Genomic DNA, 19,357 nt, shown 5'->3' on the forward strand with positions numbered 1-19,357 from the left:
CTATATATCTATTACTGAACGTGTTTCTAAATCTTTTCAAAAATTATCTTTTAATTATGAAAATAATATAACCCCATTACAAGAATTTTGGAAAATAGAAAAGTTTCCTATAATTCTAGTATTCTAATACAAACATCATTATTATTATCTTGTTGTTTTTCCTTTTCCACCTTCTTTATTTTATTCATTATGCTTCCAAAGGGAAGTAACTTCCCCTAAGCCTCACTTTCCGCATATGTGAGTTAAAGGATAGGACCAGGAGGCGCCTGAGGGCTCCCTGAACTTTGCGAATGGATGTTTCTAGCCTGAGCCCATAACGCTGCCATTACAGAAGTGAAACTGTTCATAGGACTTCTGGAGGAAGTAAAGGTCAGAAGCCTTCAGAGAGCTGAGTGAAGGTGCCTTAATGCTAAGTTTCTTGAGAGCAGCGAGTGTGCTGTTCACCACTGTCTCCGTGGCACCCTGCCAGACCTGGCACATGATAGGTATTCAGCAAGTATTTTTTGATAAAGAACGGTACTGTAGTGAAATTGTATATTGTGATAGTTCCCTTTATTGTTAGAACAGGCAAAACAATGGAGGGAGTTTTGGGGAGGGGTGTTACTTAAATGCACTTTTTTTTCCTCCTGAAGTTTAAAGGACAGTTTGAATGAGTTGAGGAATGGTCCTAAGTTGGTTGCAAGCAGTGGCCCTAAGTTGGTTGTCTAGACTGCAGTGGCTAGACGTGTTTGCAGTGGCAGGTATCAGCCACACACTCAAGCCTCCCAAGGTGGGTCTGCTCCATGGTTGGGCCGTCCTGACCTGGCTGGCAGAGGGCCCTTAGGGACTTTCCAGGGCCTCCCTCTCTGTGGCTGTGAAGTAAGGAAGGGGCTTGACAAGGACACCCAGATTCTTCTTCTCTAAAAACTACAGCTCTAAAAGATTTGAAATCATTTATTGTTATAGCAAAAATGTGTGTGTGTGTATATGTGAGTGTATATAGTATATGTGTGTGTATGTGTGAGTGTATATAGTATATGTGTATGTGTGTGTGTATGTGAGTGTATATAGTATATGTGTGTGTATGTGTGAGTGTATATAGTATATGTGTATGTGTGTGTGTATGTGAGTGTATATAGTATATGTGTATGTATGTGTGTGTATGTGTGAGTGTATATAGTATATGTGTATGTATGTGTGAGTGTATGTGTGAGTGTATATAGTATATGTGTATGTGTGTGTATATAGTGTATGTGTATGTGTGTGTATGTGTGAGTGTATATAGTATATGTGTATGTGTGTGTGTATGTGTGTATGTGTGAGTGTATATAGTATATGTGTATGTATGTGTGTGTATGTGTGAGTGTATATAGTATATGTGTATGTGTGAGTGTATATAGTATATGTGTGTGTATGTGTGTGTATATAGTATATGTGTATGTGTGAGTGTATATAGTATATGTGTATGTATGTGTGAGTGTATATAGTATATGTGTGTGTGTATGTGTGAGTGTATATAGTATATGTGTATGTATGTGTGAGTGTATGTGTGAGTGTATATGGTATATGTGTGTGTGTATGTGTGAGTGTATATAGTATATGTGTGTGTGTGTATGTGTGTGTATGTGTGTATATAGTATATGTGTATGTATGTGTGTGTATATAAATGCTGTTACTTTCTGCCCCCACATTTCCTAAACACTGTGTGTCAGGTGCTGAGAATACACAGATGAATGAGGAACAGGCCGTGGCCTCAAGGAGCTCATTCTCCCCCAGAGACACAGGCATTTGTGTGGTTAACTCTGATACAGGGCTGTGAGGGGCTGTACTTGGAAATGCCAGCTCATTCGCCAGACATCTCTTGAGTGCTGTTTAATTTCCTGGAGCTCTGCTAGGCAGCCAGGGGCACGGAGATGACTGAGACATGGTTCCTGCCCTCAGGGAGCTCACAGAACGTGGGAGGGAGAGGCCTTTTGTGCCAGAACCCAAGGAAGTCCCTGAAGAAAAGTCATTGCAGGTGGTGAGAATACCAACAGCTGAGGCTGGGAACACCGGCCCAGCCTGACTCAGAGCAGCTGGAGGGGCTAAAACCTCCATGTAGGGTGTAGCAGAGGATAACAGTGTGATGGTGGGAGGTGGGGGTGAGGTTGGTGAAGGGAGGCCAAAAAGATAGCTTGGGGTAAGTTTATAAAAGGCCTCAAGGGCTTCCCTCGTGGCACAGTGGTTAAGAATCTGCCTGCCAATGCAGGGGACATGGGTTCAAGCCCTGGTCCGGGAAGATCCCACATACCACAGAGCAACTAAGCCCGTGCGCCACAACTACTGAGCCTGCGCTCTAGAACCCACGAGCCGCAACTGCTGAGCCTGTGCGTCACAACTACTGAAGCCCGCGCGCCTAGAGCCCATGCTCCGCAATAAGAGAAGCCATCGCAGTGAGAAGCCCACGCACTGCAACAGAATAGCCCCCACTCGCCGCAACTAGAGAAAGCCCGCGCGCAGCAACGAAGACCAAACACAGCCAAAAATAAATAAATAAAATAAATAAATTTATTAAAAAAAATAATAATAAAAAAATAAAAGACCTCAAATGCAGAATCAAGGCGCTTGGACTTTTTGCAAACACTACAGAGCCATTCAAAGTTGTGAAAGCAGGGATTGACTTAAGATCTGTATTTGCAAAAGCTGGAACTGTTAGTGGTGAGGATGGATCAGAGCAGAGCAGAGGTATAGATGGGAACTAGTGCAGTCCCTGAGGGCCCGTGCCTGGGAAGACTTGCAGAGGTCCCTGACACAAATGCAGTGGCTGGGAGATTGTAGGCAGGGAAGGGCTTGAAGAGGGACTTAAGATCACATTGCTTCTCGTCTCTTAATATTGCTTTCCTCTTTGAGCAAGTTGCTAGGAGGTGAGAGTTGGCCCTTCAGAGCTATGGACACTCTTCAGTGCCCCACCTCCATAGTGGTCAGTGCTTTCCACTCACAGATAATAAGAACATTCATGGAAGTTGGGGGTGGGGAATAGGGCTCTGGGCTGGTGTCTTCACCTTGAAAGCATTAGACTGTCTTGAATTGTGAACTTGGGCTCCAGGGAAATGCCAGCCTCCACGGAGCTTTATCCACCCAGAGAGGAAACTTTTGATGAGTCTGTGCACTTAATCATGGACCTTTCATTTCACAGAATTTATGCTCAGATTATCTGACCTCCCTGAAAACTTGAGATAATCATTTTCATCATTAACATTTTAGTAACTCCTCATACTTTTTAAAAAACTTATCAGACTGGTTTTATTGATTTTTGTTTTTTTGTTTTTATTTATTTATTTATTTATTTATGGCTGTGTTGGGTCCTCGTTTCTGTGTGAGGGCTTTCTCCAGTTGCGGCAAGTGGGGGCCACTCTTCATCGCGGTGCGCGGGCCTCTCACTATCGCGGCCTCTCCTGTTGCGGAGCACAGGCTCCAGACGCGCAGGCTCAGTAATTGTGCCTCACGGGCCTAGTTGCTCCGCGGCATGTGGGATCTTCCCAGACCAGGGCTCGAACCCGTGTCCCCTGCATTGGCAGGCAGACTCTCAACCACTGCGCCACCAGGGTAACCCCTGTTTTGTTTTTAATTTAACTGGTTTGGAAATTTGTTGTCAGTAAAGCCCCCTGCACTTTCCAAATTGTTATTATTTTGAGATTATTTGAAGTCAACATTAGGACAAGGAACATGTCTTCAACTGATTACTTAATTTTTCTTCTTTGAGAGTATTTACCAACTGGAAGAGATGATAGACGATAAAAGAAAAGGAAAGAAGAAAATACTGTACATTTGAAATGCTAATTAGTTTGCTTTTCCATTTACAGGCGAGCGGTATGTGATGACATTTTTGAACGTGTTAAATTTTGGGGATCAGGGTAAGATGAAATTCTGTATTGTTTTAATTAAAGATGAACTATTAGTAGACACTTTCTCATATTTTTCTCTGCAGTTTGATACATTTAATGAAAAAATGAACCTGAAGATTATTTTTTAAAAAAAGATTATAAGAAATGAATCCTGAAGATTAAAAATTGTAGGTCTTTATAAATATATATTTGACTATCCCCTCTCATGTGACGTGGGTGGCAAGTTCTCTTTTGAGATTCTCTGCCCTTACCCTGCTTTCTGCAGAGCTCTGGTGCTCATTTTGGGGGCCAAAGGGTGCTAAGGGAAAAGGGAGCTCATTGCAGTCACAAAGATTTGCTCCATGTTTGTGTGGCTAGATAGGTCTTAATATTTTTTTCACACTTATTTTTGAATATAATCCCAAAGTAGTGGAAATAAAAAGAAAAAAAATCAACTTGGCATTAATGACTTTTATAAAAAAATGCTGGTGATGGAAATGTTCTGTATCTTGACTGTATCCATGTCAGTTGTGATATTGTGCTGTAGTTTTGCAAGAATTTACAGTTTGGGGAACTGGGTAAAGGGTACGTGGATCTCTCTTTTCTTTCTTACAACTCCATGTGAATCTATAATTATCTCAAAAACTTTAATTTAAAAAATTAAATTAGAAAAAATTTTAATGGTGCTATAAAAATTCAAATAGAAAAGCCAATACGATTGTTATTTCTTCCTTTTTGTTTTGTAGGCGTGTATGATATAGTGAATAATCTTGGCTCCCTTGTGGCAAGATTAATTTTCCAGCCAATAGAAGAGAGTTTTTATATATTCTTTGCTAAGGTGCTGGAGAGAGAAAAGGATGCCACACTTCAGAAGGAGGTAGTCTTGGTTCTCACGTCACCATCTCCCAAGTGAAATCTCTGTCTATGCGCAGGATAAACAGACAGAAACGTGGAACTATCTGTTCCCCTCTGTTAGATCTGAAATTTTCTTCTCGTTTTCATTCTTCTATCACATTCTGAATGATGGCAGGACCCTGAGCTCACTTCTTCTTTCACAGCCTCTCCTTTCCCCCCTGACCAGCCCTTCTTTTTCACCCTTTGTCCTTCTTTGTGACCTTATTCTTGTCCCAGCCCTCTCAGAACTCTCTGCGGCTGTCCCCAGTGCAGCGAGCGCAGACCTCCTTCCATGGTCTAGTCTTAGGTGTAAGAATGAGGTTGCCTCCCCCATCCTCAGATTCTCAAGTACAAAAGATGAGCCGAAGGATGCAGAGACCGGGTCAAGGCTAACTGAGGGTGCAGGGAGGAAAGCATGTGGGCATTTGGTCTCGCTCACCAACATGCGGGTTTAAGGTCTCGCTCGCTTAAACAACTTAAGAAGTTGTTTAGCTTCTTAAGGACTGTGACATGCCCAGAGCTCCATTCTGACTCTGAGAATCAATATACTCCGGCCAGTAAAAACAGAAGAGATTTTAATCCTGGAGTATTTGGTTGTAGAAACTTCCCTTTTCCTAGAACCATTGAAAATGTCTGTCTTAGAATTAGAAGCAAGCTAAGTCGGCCTCTTACATCTCTTAGAAGACATTTTGCAAAATGCAGTTTATGCACAGTATTTCAAAATGAGCTAATCTGGTTCTCAGACTGATTTAGGAATGTTTTCCTAAGTGTAGATTCCAGGAACATCAGGGTTTGGAGTTGTTTGTCAGGAGAAGCACGCTGACAAAGCTAGCTAGCAATGTAAAAACTCATCCATTTAAGAATAAATGTCAGAGGGGGAAGTGAGTGTTTCCTAGGCAACATTTGAGATAGTTTATCCTAAATGAGTTAAAAACTAACCCTCCCCTGCACTGCCTAAGGAGGTACACTTTGTCTTTTTCCCTCCATTCTAATTGACATAGAAACAAACCCAGGCTACAGAAAAGCAGTGATGGCCCTCAGCAGTTGAAAGAGTGATCTGTAAAACAGCAAAGGGAGAAAGTCAGATGTGAAGTTTTTCTTTAGCTCATGATTCATCCCACTTCCTTCCCTCTCCCCCGGCCCAAGGAGGATGTTGCTGTGGCCGCTGCGGTTTTGGAGTCCCTGCTAAAGCTGGCCCTGCTCACTGGCCTGACCATCTCTGTTTTCGGCTTTGCCTATTCTCAACTGGCTTTGGACATCTATGGAGGGGCCATGCTTAGCTCAGGATCAGGTATGCACAAGAGGTTTTTCCAGATCTGTTCTAATTTCCAAACCGAAATATTTAGAAGAGTCTTACAAAATTCAAACACACGACTGATGTGTGTCAGTGTAGGGAAAATTGCCGGTAGCTGGGGCACCTGAGGTCAAACCAGCTCAGGGTGCAGTTGGAGCTTTGGCACCAGGTCGATCAGTCCCGCAACCTCACTTGGAGCAGTTGTTATGAATCCTTGGCTTTCCTCTCAGCCCTAAAATGTGTTTTGCCGATTGCTTCCCTGTGCTCCCTCTGGGGTAAGCGAGGAAGGCAGAGAGCAGGCGCTGATGAGTCTCCGCTTGGTACTAAACACATCTGAAGACAGTAAATGCCACATAAATCTCACGGCCTGATGCATAAAAGCCTCCGAAGGATAACCCAGAGCCATTTGCAGAGAATGAAATTGATCTCGGCAAATAAAGTGGTATATTTAATCCAGTGACTCTTGGGTTTTGAAGGAGAAAAGTATTGAATGTGTCTGACTTTGAAACACTTGGTGCCCAGGCCACTGGGCATCTCACAGCATCGCTGGGGCCTGGGAACTTCACCAGTTTCAAAATGCGCTGGGTCGTGGGGTGGCAATCCATTTGGAGTGTTTCATCTTGGGTTTAGCAAAGATGTTTTTAATTCCTCAGGTCACTAGACAAGGACCCTGAAGACTTCTTTCTGCTGCCCTATCTCAAATGTAAAGGGCCTTCTCCAGTGCCATTTTACAAGGTCACTGGCATGTTTTAGTCTCCACTATAATGGGCCCAAACTTTTAGTATTAGGGGAAGAAGGGCCGAGTTTCTGCTTGACAGCAAAGGTTGTTAAGTTTGGAGAAACACCTGCCATGAAACCAGTGACGTGGTTTGCTGCTGCCTGGGTCAGGCAACTGCAGGGAGGCCCGCATTAGGAAGCCATTAGCAAGTCAGTGTGCAGAGAGCGAGACAGGCTATTTCACAGCAGCTCTGCCCCTTTGGAAAGGTAGTTACCAAGGAGCAGCCTTTGTAATGCAACCACAGGACAATGCCACGAGGAAAGGGCTGTCCCATCCATGTAATGTTCACTTGCTGGATTCGTTAATCATAGAAGATATATCAACAAACCATTGTCATTGTGTGGTCCTTTTACTCAAGTGAGATGCTGGTACCAGTCTTGAGAATTTAAAAGGATCAGTGTTAGTTGATTTCTAAGGTAATAAATTCTGTCTCTGATGGTTTATGTCAGAGTCATTAATAATTTTATTTATTTTTTATTTTTAATTTATGTATTATTATTTCTTATTTTTGGCTGCATTGGGTCTTCGTTGCTGCACGCAGGCTTTCTCTAGCTGCGGCGAGCGGGGGCTACTCTTCGTTGCAGTGCGCGGGCTTCTCACTGCGGTGGCTTCTCTTGTTGCGGAGCACGGGCTCTAGGCACACGGGCTTCAGTAGTTGTGGCTTGAGGGCTCAGTAGTTGTGGCTCACGGTCTCTGGAGCGCAGGCTCAATAGTTGTGGCACACGGGCTTAGTTGCTCTGTGGCACATGGGATCTTCCCAGACCAGGGCTCGAACCCGTGTCCCCTGCATTGGCAGGCGGATTCTCAACCACTGCGCCACCAGGGAAGCCCCAGAGTCGTTAATAATTTTAGACTCAAAAAGGTATCCTCTCTGTCTCATCTTCAGAGAGAGAAGAGTCTTGAGAGTGGTCTGGTTTCTCAGTCTCTGAAAAGGATGTGTGGTTTGGTGTAGCCGCTGCAGGATCTTTAGGACCCTTGTCATCTCTTGCCTGGCTCAGGCCTCCATCAGCATCCCTGTCCTGGCAAGGTCTTCCAGCATTTGTCTCCTCATTGCAACTGCTTCTCATTTTGACCAAACTTCCAGTTCTCTGTGCCTCTGGGAGGGTCATTTTGTCTCCCCAGAGTGCCTGTCGGCTTTCCTTCCCTTGTCTGCACTCCACCCATCTTCTCCTTGCCCTACTCCTGACTCTTCGGACTAGTGCTGCATATCCGAATGCCTTTCCTGTGCCAGAAACCATTAACACTGCTGCTCTCCGCCCCCCACCATAGTCTTTTTTGTTCCCTTAAAACTACCTCACAAAACTTGACTTTCTCCAGAAAGTCTTACTGAATCAGAAAAGAATGGGAACTTTCCATGCCTCAGCCCAACCACTTAGTTTTGAAAGTGGACCTTGCAATGCTGCTGTCCTCCGTTGCCCCAGTTGCGTGTTGGTCTTTTTCCTCACCTGTGAAGTGGACTCACCTATGACCTGAAGTGGCCTCTCAGAGGCCTCTGTGCTGCTGTCTCCAAATGTAGGACTTGGACGCACCACAGGCAGGCTTTCGTGGGGCACTGTGGTTTTGCTTTGCATTACTTGGCCCTAGCCCTGTATATAATTAGGGGCTTTGGAAGTGCTCTGAGACTCTTCTCAGAAGTCTTTCTCATACCTAGCTTTTCCATCCTAAAGAAAAATACATTCAGTGAACTTCCCTGAGATTTCTCACATTTATCTCTTAGGTGCTTCTCTCTTACCCTTTCTTTTACTTTTTTTTGTCTGGAGAAGGAAGGATTTATTATTTGCAGCAAGTAAGGAGAACACTTGCTTTCCCAAAGCAGTGTCTTCTCTTTTATTTTTTAAAATCTTTTTTTCTTCTCAATCCCCTAATATTAGTTTCCTAGGGCTGCGATAACAATGTATCACAAACTGTTCAACAGAAATTGATTGTCTCACAGTTCTGGAGGGAAGAAGTCTGAAATCCAGGTATCAGCAGGGCTGTGCTCTCTCTGACATCTCCAGAGTAAGCATCCTTCCTTGCCTCTTCTAGCTAATGGTGTTGGCCGGCAACCCTTGGCTTGGAAATGCGTTAACTCCTATCACGTGGCTGTCTTCTCCCTGTGTGTCTTCACATTGTCTTCCCTCTGTGAGTGTCTGTCTCTGTGTCCAAATTTCCCTTTTTTATAAGGACACCAGTCATAATGGATTAGGGCCCACCCTAATGACCTCATTTTAACTTGGTTATCTGTATAAAGACCCTGTTTCCAAATAGATCATACTCTAATAGATCCAGATAAATCTATTAGACTTCAAATTACTTCAGATTACTTTTGAAGGGGATATATAATTCAAGCAATACTACCACTCACTTCAATCCATAGTTTAAGGTTCCATCCACAAATTCCCCAATTCCAACCTCTTTCCCCAAAATTGACTCAAAGCGCTTCTACTTGAATCACCGTTTCATGCAGGAGTTTTGTGTCCTCCACATTGCAAAGCAGCTCACTATCCACCTTCAGATAGACTCACACATGCCGTCGGCTTTCAGTTACCAAGTGAGAGGTGCAGGTTAGGAGAGGAGCCCTGCTCCTCTCTGCCAGAGAGAGGAGGATGGAGAGAAGCAGGAAGCACACTGAGCATAGCCTCGAGCCACTGCAGGGCAGAACCTGGTCCCTGCCTCCTTTGCTGGAGTCATCCCACAGCTGGGGTGGGGGCCAGGCTACTTGCTGCAGCGACTTGGGGAATGAAATGCAACAGGATATGGTACAATGTGAACCCAAGAGAGGGCCATCAGGGCTGCCCTGGTAGTAGTCCTTTTGTCCTTTTTGATGGCTGTAAAACTATTTAGGGTCCCCATGACACAGAGATGTTTCATATTAAGCAGCTTTCATACACCATGAATAAGTTTCAGATTCCGAGACTCTGGAACTCCCCCCACCTTTCCCTTTTCTTTTAGCAGTTAAGTTTTTTCGTTATTGAGGTCTAATTTACATAAATTAAAATGCTGTCCTCTTAAGAGCACAGTTTGGGGGCTTCCCTGGTGGCGCAGTGGTTAAGAATCCGCCTGCCAATGCAAGGGACATAGGTTCGAGCCGTGGTCCGGGAAGATCCCACATGCCGTGGAGCAACTAAGGCCGTGTGCCACAACTACTGAGCACACGTGCCACAACTACTGAAACCCGCGCGCCTAGAGCCTGTGCTCTGCAACAAGAGAAGCCACCACAATGAGAAGCGTGTGCACTGCAACGAAGAGTAGCCCCCGCTCGCTGCAACTAGAGAAAGCCCGTGTGCAGCAACGAAGACCCAATGCAGCCAAAAATAAGTAAATAAAAATTTTAAAAATGCGTTAAAAAAAAAAAGAGCACAGTTTGATGAGTTTTGACAAATATCTACACCCATGTAACCAACATCCAGATTAAGATACAGAACATTTCTCTTACCCCAGAATGTTCTCTTAGGACCCTTTCCAGTCAACTGCCCCCCTCCAACTCAGAGACAAGCACTTCTCTGATTTCTGTTACCATAGATTAGTATTGCGCTTTTAAAAAGAATTTCATATAAATGAAATCATACAGCATGGGCACTTTCATGTTCAGCTTCTTTCCCTCAATATAATGTTTTTGAGATTCATCCATGTTTTTACATGCATCAGTAGTTTTTTTTCTCCTTGACTGCTGAGAAGTATTTCTTTGTGTGGCCGGCCCATAGTTTGTTTATCCCTTCTCCTGTCGATGGTCACTTTGGGCTGTTAGGAATAAAACTGCCATGGATGTTTTTGTACACATGTTTTTGTGAACACGTGCATTTGTTTCTGTTGGTTGTACACCTAGGAGTAGAATTGCTGGATCATAGGTTAAGTACATGTTTATTTTTTTAGAAACTGCTTGGCTGCCTCTCAGTAATGACCCTCTTAAAAGAGGGGCTCAGGGAATTCCCTCGTGGTCCAGTGGTTAGGACTTGGCACTTTCACTGCTGAGGGCCCAGGTTCAATCCCTGGTTGGGAACTTATGTCCTGCAAGCTGTGCAGCTCGGCCAGGGGGAAAAAAAAAAGAGGGGATCCGTTTCGTTTTAAGGCTCCCGATTTTTGTTAGCAGATCTTCCCAAAGCTTGTTAGTTAGCTGTAGAACCACATCACTTTGTTTTAGGAGAAAATAACTTTGCAGGCTCTGATTCTCCCTGCAGAGTTGTGGGTGTTCTATCTCTGTAGTTTCCTGCTGCTCCTGAGCCCTGGGCTTCTTCAGGGCCTCCTCAACTGAGTTTCTCTTAGCATGCGGGGCCACTAGTGTCCCCAAGTGCTCAAACTAGCAGGCTTCTTCATGCCGATTTAAAAAGTGAGATTTGCTTGCTGGCTAGATAAGCTTTTAGTTGTTAGGCAAGAGATCTGTACATTTATTCCTAATTGTCCTTTTGTTTTTAGCTGTTTATTTTAGTCAGTACTGTAGAATGCTGGGAGTCCTTCCAGATAGTTAAGACCATAGGCTCAAGCATGCGTCTGCCCACTGATGACATCAGCAGGGCTCATGACCCAGCTCTGGTGTTCTCTGACCAACCAGCCGAAGTGAGGGAGCCCGTGGGCCTCCCGTTTGGGCTCTGGAGTCTCGGTGGGTTGTTTCCTTACAGGTCCTGTCCTGCTGCGTGCCTATTGTCTTTATGTCCTCCTGCTTGCCATCAATGGAGTGACCGAGTGTTTCACATTTGCTGCCATGAGCAAAGAGGAGGTCGACAGGTAGGTAACCTTAAAGACGCACCTCTGATTATGGCCTTCAGCCAAAATGAAGTAACTTCTTTCTTTTCATTCTGAACATGCATTTACAGAAGGCTCTTTTAGAACCAGGAGTGTGGTGCCTTCCTCAGGCACCATGCAGTAAGTCCTCCCCGCGGTAGGGCTGGGGGCAGCAACTGCTCCTCGCCTCCCTTTGTGAAGGGAGAAGCCTGGGCCCTGAAGGGTTGTGTTAGTCCAGGTTGGCAGAGGCAGGCACCAGACAAGGTCCACTCCTCCACCCACCTCCTTGCCCAATGCTGCGATGGGTTACCAAGGAGCTTCTTCAAGATGCAGATCTATAGAATCTGATTTGTAGGTCTTGCAGAATCTCAGGGATCTGTGACACCTCTCCTCAGAGAAAGGCCCAAGTGCACATACAAGTTTTGCCACATTTTTTTCCCATCCATTGACCCCCAGGTCAGGACCTCTGCCCTAGAATTTCAAGCAGTAGTTTTTAACACTGGTTATGAGTCACAGTGCCCCATGGAGCTTGTTAGAAATGCAGATTCCTGTCCACCCTACTCCCACCACTCTCTCTCCTACCACGCCTACAGAATCGGCAGGCCCTGAGCATGTGAATGTTTTTTTTAAACTCCTCAGTGATTCTGACGTGAACTCCTGGTAAGAGCCTCTGACCCACACCTAGGATCATTGATCTCTTGTGTCCCAGATGCCAAAATTAGCAAGGTGGTATCTGAAGACATCACTGCAGAGTGCAGTTGAGGAGAAGGATACAACTGATAGGGACAAAGAAGAGAGAGGAAGAAGAAGAGAGAAGGGGTGGGTGTAGGTAATGGGGCAAATGGCCCTTGTTATCCCTTTGCCCCTTGAGGTCTGGGTCCCTCGGGGGTTTCATGCTGCCTCTGTAGTGCCCTGAGTGCTGTTGAAACCCCTCAGAGTCCCGGTGCGGGGGTAGGATGGGAAAAAGGTACTCAGAGAGTTGGCGAACCCTTCCTCTCATTCAGAGCAGCCTCTGTCTGCTTCCCACTGGGGCCTGTCTCACAGAGGCTTGGTGACCTTGTATGCTACACCGTAGTTGAGAACTGGAGTCTAGGGCAGTGGTCGCAGCCCAGACTGCTCAGAAGTTCTGGCCCCCTCCCATACCAGCTGAACTGGAATTTTAGGAACTTAGGCCAAGGAGTCTTTTATTACTCAGCTCCAGGAGATTGCTGATGATAGATAGCGAGGGCCTTAGGAACCGCTGGCTCAGACCAGCTTTCAAAGTGAAAACTGCATTGAACACTGTGACCCAGTGCATATTTGGGTGTGACTGAAAGGAAGCTTCCATGAAGCAACAAGTACCCCAGTTACGCACAGGACACACTGATGGTTTTTAATTCTGTTCTATTTCATTCTTTAAACTGCCATGTCATGACCCACTAAATTGATTTCCCAGCCTACTTTTAGGTCACAACCCATAGTTTTCAAATGGTGGTCTAGACATGGTTTTTACTTCAGACAGTTAAATTTATACCTATAAACCGCTTTGAGTGTATCTTTTTTTTTTTTTTTAGTGGATAAAATGTTCTCTAAGTTTAATTTTGAAGTACTGTGTTTCTACTTGAAAGGTGCTTCTAACATGAAATAATTTAAAAATATAATTTAAAACATACTAAATAAGGCACTGAGGTGTAATGGAAAGAGTTCTGGACTGAGAATCTATCTCTTTGAAGGGAATTTTGTTATAACAATTTCAGCATTAGTGTTGAGGGGGAGAATCAACACTAAGCCTGATTAAAACATTAAGAATACATATCTTGCAACAAATCATGGGGGAATATAGACAGTGGCCGGTTGCTTTGGTTTCTCTTACATTGCATTGACCCAAAGAAAGCAACTTTTTAAGTTATTTGTAGTAATGGGATCAGGACAGTATATTAAAATCTGGAAAATTGTTTTCATGGTATTAGTAGTCAACAAAGAGAAAAGACAGGGCCTTGTTCTCATCTGAAGTAACTCACTTCCCCCAAGAGTAAAATGTGTGTTCCTTTAAGCATGGTCTCCATGTTTGTATTAAACATAGCAACCCCCCTTCTGTCTGGGCCCCTGGCCCCAACCCTCAGTCCTGTCTGAACACAGGGAGCACCTGGGCTCATCACAGACCCCAGCATTTTTTCCCTCTCTATGAATTTAGCCAGACATAAAACGGTAGTAAGAATTTTTATAGTAGAATTGAGCAGCTTAGTTAAATGTTATGATTGATTTACCTTGTACATTTCAGATTCTGAATTGAAAAATATATACTGATGAAATCATGGCTTTTAGTTAACTACCTACAGGTTAATCAGTGTTTTTCTAAATAAAAATAGGGGATTTGGTTGGATGTGAAATATTAGAATGTCCATTGAACTGCAGGTTGCTTTTTTGTTAATAACCTCATAATAAATATAGCATAAAATTGATGGCTTTTACATTATGCTCCACTGAAGGATTTTTGTTGTGTTTTGTTAAGGATATCTCATTTTCTTTTGTTCATCTGACAAATACTTTTTGAGCATCTACTCTCTAACAGGCATTTCTTTAAGCTCCAGGAATTCAGCAATGAACAAAAGAGAAGAGATGCCTGCTCTCCTGGAGCTGACAGTGGGGAAGGCAGGTAGCAAACAAGTAAATAAGCAAGAAAATATTGTGCTTTGCAGAGAACTAAAACAGGGTTATGTAGTGAGAGTGGAGGCCTTTTTAGATTGGGGGGCCCCTCCAAGGAGGTGGCATTTAGGCTGAGGCCTGGATGACCAAGAAGAGTCTGCTATGCAAAGATGGGGCCGAACCTTCCAGGCAGAGGGGACAGTGATGCAGAGGCCCAAGACTGACAGCTCCTTTTTCTGACTTGTTGGCCCTTGAGTGCCCAATGTGGAGTGGGACTCCGTAACTGTTGAATGAAGGACGAGTGCACACAAGACTGGCACCATCCTTTGCATGGTTGCCAAGGCTACAACGTATGGCTGTGCCTTGATGTTTTCAACCAGCACCCACTGGGGGATGCTTCAGTTGCTGCTGCAGTCATCTATCTTTTGATAAGCCTAATTAAATAACTTCCTGTCTATGTTAACCAAGCCTTAGAAAATAGTCATTGTCACTGACTAATTTTCCATTGATTTAAAAAGTGGCATTTTAATTTTATCTTTAAAATTCTCATTTTTTTCCTGAAGTGGATAATGTCTTTAAGGCTGTAGATTTATGAGTTCTGGAAAGTTCAGTAGCTGCAGAGCCCTCTTCTAGTGAAAAACAGTGGACTCCGTCATCATCAGCACCTCCCGAATGGCTACGTTAAAGAAGCCACACCATGGAACTTGTCCCTGCTTGAATTAGCATGAATTGCCTACCGGTTTCATTCATTGTTTCCATTCTACTTGGGGCTGGGTGAGGATGACTTTGAAAGTTTGTGAACCTGTGGCCTAAACTCCAAGCATTGGTCTTAATAAACCTTTCTGAGATCATTTCTGGAAAAAAAAACTGAACAGATTACACATCTCTGCTTCTTTTTGGAAAAGAGGTCAGGGTACTGGCCCAGCCTCAGTGGCCTGTTATAAAGTTGGCCATTCTGATCATTGATTAGCAGTTAGTGAAGAAACTTCCCCTTTGAAGATGTGGGCTCTCGTAGTTCCATTACTCATTAAAAGAAACTCTCTCAACTAAGAAGCAAATGAATTCCCTCTCTGAAATTCTGGATGAAAGCATACCTCCCCTGTTGGAGTACAGTGTGTGTGTGTGTGTGTGTGTGTGTGTGTGTGTGTGTGTGTGTGTGTGTGTGTGTGTGTGTGTGTTTGTGTGTGCGCGTGCACGGATGTGTGTTCTTGCTATCCTCTCTGATGAATTATATCTCCCATAGCACCTTGGGCTTGGTCAGCCCAAGGACCAGAACCTGGGCATTTGGAGGCCACAGTGGCTTTCTTACCACCCCTCCCTCCTGTATGGAACCTGAGTGGTGGCCTCTGAGGTTTCCTAACCCAGCTGACACAGCTTGGGGATCTAAGGAGTTTGGTTCCCTTAACAACTATACACTTAGAATGCCTGCCGTGTGCTAGGCAGAAACGAGATGCTGGAGAATTTTGTTCATGGATGTACCACAAGCCTTTTGGAAGACTGTGGCAGCTATTTTATCTCTGCTGAGACTCAGTTGAGAACTGAAAACTGAAGATAACTAAGTGACGTGCTGCTCTGGAATCATAGAAGTGAAAGGAGCAGTATAACCCCTCCAGTCATAGAACCCACAGAGCTCTGGAGATGTAGAGAGCAGAGGAGGGATGTATAAGAGTCTGGGAAACCCTGAAGGTGGTCCAGGCCTTGCTCCCTCTTTCCATTTCATTATGGAAGCTGGTCACTTGCTTTGAGTGAGATCCACTGGCCAAGGTTATGGGGCTTCTGCATTTTGCAAGGGAGACGGTGTGAGGTGCTAAAGTTTAGGGGCCAGGGGTCAGGTTGGGGTGTCGGCTCATTCCTTAGGCAAATTACTTAGCCTCTCTCTGCCTGGTTTCCTCGTCCGTAAAACGGATCCAAGCTCCACAGGGAAAGGGCCATGTGTTCATCCACCAGTGCATCCCCAGCACCCCTCACAGTACCTGTCAGAGTGCCTATTCACATGTAATTGTTACCCGTGTCATATTGTTGTGTCTCACGTTAAAGACAGGCTGAAAAGGATTTTTATGTGTTCTGATCACAGTGTCACTTAAACTAACCAGTTATTATCCTTAAACACCATAAATATGTTGAGTTGTTCATTTTCCTACTCTTCTATTCAGGGGTGAAAGGGACAGTGACATTTCCATGTTGTCCACTTAGCATTCGATGTTGTGAAAATCAGCTGGATCACGGGAACTTGAAGGTGCTTTCTGTGAATTCATGTTCACAGCCACTTTCTTTGCAGCAGCCCTGTCTTGGGACCAGGTACCCACTGCCCTTCATTGCTTGCCTCCCTCTTCCCAGGTACAATTTCACAATGCTGGCCCTCTCATCTTCGTTCCTGCTGTTAGCCTATCTCCTGACCCATTGGTGTGGCAGCGTGGGCTTCATCTTGGCCAACTGCTTCAACATGGGCATTCGGATCACACACAGCCTTTGCTTCATCCACCACTACTACCGGAAGAGCCCCCACAAGCCCCTGGCCGGCCTGCTCCTGTCGCCAGTCCTCCTCGGGGCATTTGCCCTCAGTGGTGGCATCACTGCTGTTTCCGAGGTGAGGCGCCCCGCAGCCTTCACGCCACATGATTTTGCAGCATGTCCACTGTCCCTCATTCCAGGCATCCCGTTCCTGCTCTGCCTGACCCAGCTGGACGAGTACTTGCTTCCTCTTACCCGTTCCCCTAAGCTTCTGGGACAGCATCTTATGATAGAAATGACTGATCAGTGGTACCCGTGGGAACAGAGTAGGCCCTAGTACATAGCTGTCATGCCTTTACCTGACTGGAAGCTGGAGCGGTAGGGCCTCCACTCCCCCTGGCTTGCCCCAGAGAAAGGAGGTACGGCTGGGGGCCCAGGGCAGTGACAGTGGTTTCTTTCTGCAGGTGTTCCTCTGCTGTGAGCGGGGCTGGCCAGCCATGCTGTTGCACGTCGCTGTGGGGGCCCTCTGTTTGGGAGCGACTCTTGGGACAGCGTTCCTCACGGAGACCAAGCTGATCCACTTTCTTAGGACTCAGTTAGGTGTGTCGAGACTCACTGACAAAACAACGTGACCTCGCGGAAGCCTTGTGGCACCTGGACCAGCTGTGGGGCAGTTTTGTGGGTGGAACATGTTTTCTATGCAGAAGAGCCCAGTTAGGGGTCTGTAGTGGAGCGAGACCAACACACAGGTGAGTCATCAGAGCGAACCACCAGACCAAACACTTACTGTCCATTTGAGGTTTCAGACAGCAAGGAGGAGTTCCATTTTTAAGGGAAGACCAAAAAGCTTTTAAAATAGATACAATTATTTTTTTCACCATTTTGTTGTAATCAGCATTTTTCTTTTTGAATAATGTGTTAATTCTTTTTGGTTGAGATTGACCTTCAGAACTACATGTTCCAACAAACTCTATCTTGGATGATAATAGTTAATAATCTTCTGGCCCAGAAGGAGAGATGTAGCCACTTTACCCTCCACGGGAATATTTAACATATTCCATAAAAGCTGGAAGGAGACTTGATGTTATGTGATGTTGTGCACCAAACAAGAACAAGTTGGCCCTGGAGTTGTAGCTTTCCCCATGTCAACACTGTGGCCTGGTTGTTTAGCAAAGGAGAAATGTTGCTCAATGAGAAATCCAAGAAATGAAGACACAGTCTTTCAGATCACATTTCCCACAGTTAGCCAGGCAGAGTCACGTCTCTCCCCTTCATGGCTGTCCCCCACTCCCACCCCCACCCCCAGGCCAGCACATGTCTTCCCACAGCAGGGGAAAGCCGGCTCACGACCTCTGGCCTGGCCACTTGAGAGAGGAGGGCTTTGAAGGACACTGTGATCCTTCGTGATCTACTCTGAAGGGAACACCGCTTTGCAGTTGGCTGTAACTTCTCATGAGGAGATTGCACAGATGACAACTAAAGTTGAATAGAGGTGTCTTTTTTCCCATCAGAATGAAATAGGGTAAATTCTATATGGCATGTGTCACTGAATCACACCCTTCCCCCGCTGACCTGTTACTTCCAGCGCTGGTCAGTACACCGGAATTCCAGCCCCAGGACAAGGCTGGCAGGCCTGTGGATCTGGTCCTTCAGGCTACAGTGTGAGCCCAGGCTTGCCTCCCTGCCCTGCACCCAGCAGGTGCTGTTCTCAGGCAGCAAAGCATTCTTCTTCTTTCATTAATGTATTACTATATTAACTGATGTAATTAATGTATTAATTAATTAGATGTGATTGACCTTTGGAGCTACATGCACAGACTATATCTTGGGTGGTAATAGCTAGTAATCATCTAGCCCCGACGTCCCCAAACTTTCTATGTTTACACCCAGAGAGCAGGGAAGCTTGTATCAGATGGCAGTTTGGCTGAAATGCACACATTTAAATCCACTGGCCCAGAGCCAAAGCCAAGAGGCCAAGGATTAAGACCCACCAGTGGACCAAGACTAGGACCCAGTCACCTGGACACCTTTTTATCTATTCAAGGAGAGAATGCTTCGTGTTAATTGCAGGGAAAGTAGCTAAATGCAAGGTGTCACTGAACAATCAGAGGCCCTCCAGAATCATGGGCTTGGTCATGTTTTGTAAGGCAGGGTCAGCCTACCTCAGAAGAACTGATTGCCCCGTGGGGTAGGGTATGTGGCACACACAGAAGGCAGCCCCCCGCCCCCAAGTACTTTTTTTTTTTTAAATAAATTTATTTATTTATTTATTTTTGGCTGAGTTGGGTCTTTGTTGCTGCACGTGGACTTTCTCTAGTTGCAGCAAGCGGGGGCTACTCTTTGTTGCGGTGCTCGGGCTTCTCATTGTGGTAGCTTCTCTCTTTTTTTTTTTAATAAATTTTATTTATTTATTTATTTATTTATTTATTTATTTATTTATTTTGGCTGCTTTGGGTCTTTGTTGCTGCGCACAGGCTTTCTCTAGTTGTGGTGAGCGGGAGCTACTCTTCGTTGCGGTGTGCAGGCTTCTCATTGCGGTGGCTTCTCTTGTTGCGGAGCACAGGCTCTAGGCACACGGGCTTCAGTAGCTGTGGCACGTGAGCTTAGTAGTTGTGGCACCCAGGCCCTAGAGCACAGGCTCAGTAGTTGTGGCACACAGGCTTAGTTGCTCCGCGGCATGTGGGATCTTCCCAGACCAGGGCTCGAACCCATGTCCCCTGCATTGGCAGGCGAATTCTTAACCACTGCGCCACCAGGAAAGGCCCCCCAAGTACT

At 45.2% G+C, this 19,357-nt stretch overlaps 1 protein-coding gene across 16 annotated transcripts in view; it reads left to right on the plus strand.

Moving 5' to 3' along the window:
• The window catches only part of RFT1 (RFT1 glycolipid translocator homolog), a 49,311-nt gene that overhangs the window by 19,923 nt on the left and 10,031 nt on the right, over positions 1 to 19,357 (plus strand). For 12 of the 16 annotated variants that reach the window (XR_014232813.1, XR_014232814.1, XR_014232815.1 and 9 more), the window contains exons 8-13: positions 3,822 to 3,872; positions 4,589 to 4,719; positions 5,883 to 6,027; positions 11,404 to 11,509; positions 16,469 to 16,718; positions 17,047 to 17,331. Coding sequence is in view for 4 of the 16 variants with exons in the window: in XM_082348210.1 (XP_082204336.1) it covers positions 3,822 to 3,872; positions 4,589 to 4,719; positions 5,883 to 6,027; positions 11,404 to 11,509; positions 16,469 to 16,718; positions 17,047 to 17,214 (851 nt within the window). In the remaining 12 variants the exon portion in view is untranslated. Of the gene's footprint in view, positions 1 to 3,821; positions 3,873 to 4,588; positions 4,720 to 5,882; positions 6,028 to 11,403; positions 11,510 to 14,070; positions 14,153 to 16,468; positions 16,719 to 17,046; positions 18,854 to 19,357 lie in introns of those variants that run through there. The other 4 variants (XM_082348210.1, XM_082348211.1, XM_082348212.1 and 1 more) reach the window with 3 other exon arrangements.

This window comes from Balaenoptera borealis, assembly GCF_965194805.1.
Source record: "Balaenoptera borealis genome assembly, chromosome: 12".
Classification (NCBI taxonomy): domain Eukaryota; kingdom Metazoa; phylum Chordata; class Mammalia; order Artiodactyla; family Balaenopteridae; genus Balaenoptera; species Balaenoptera borealis.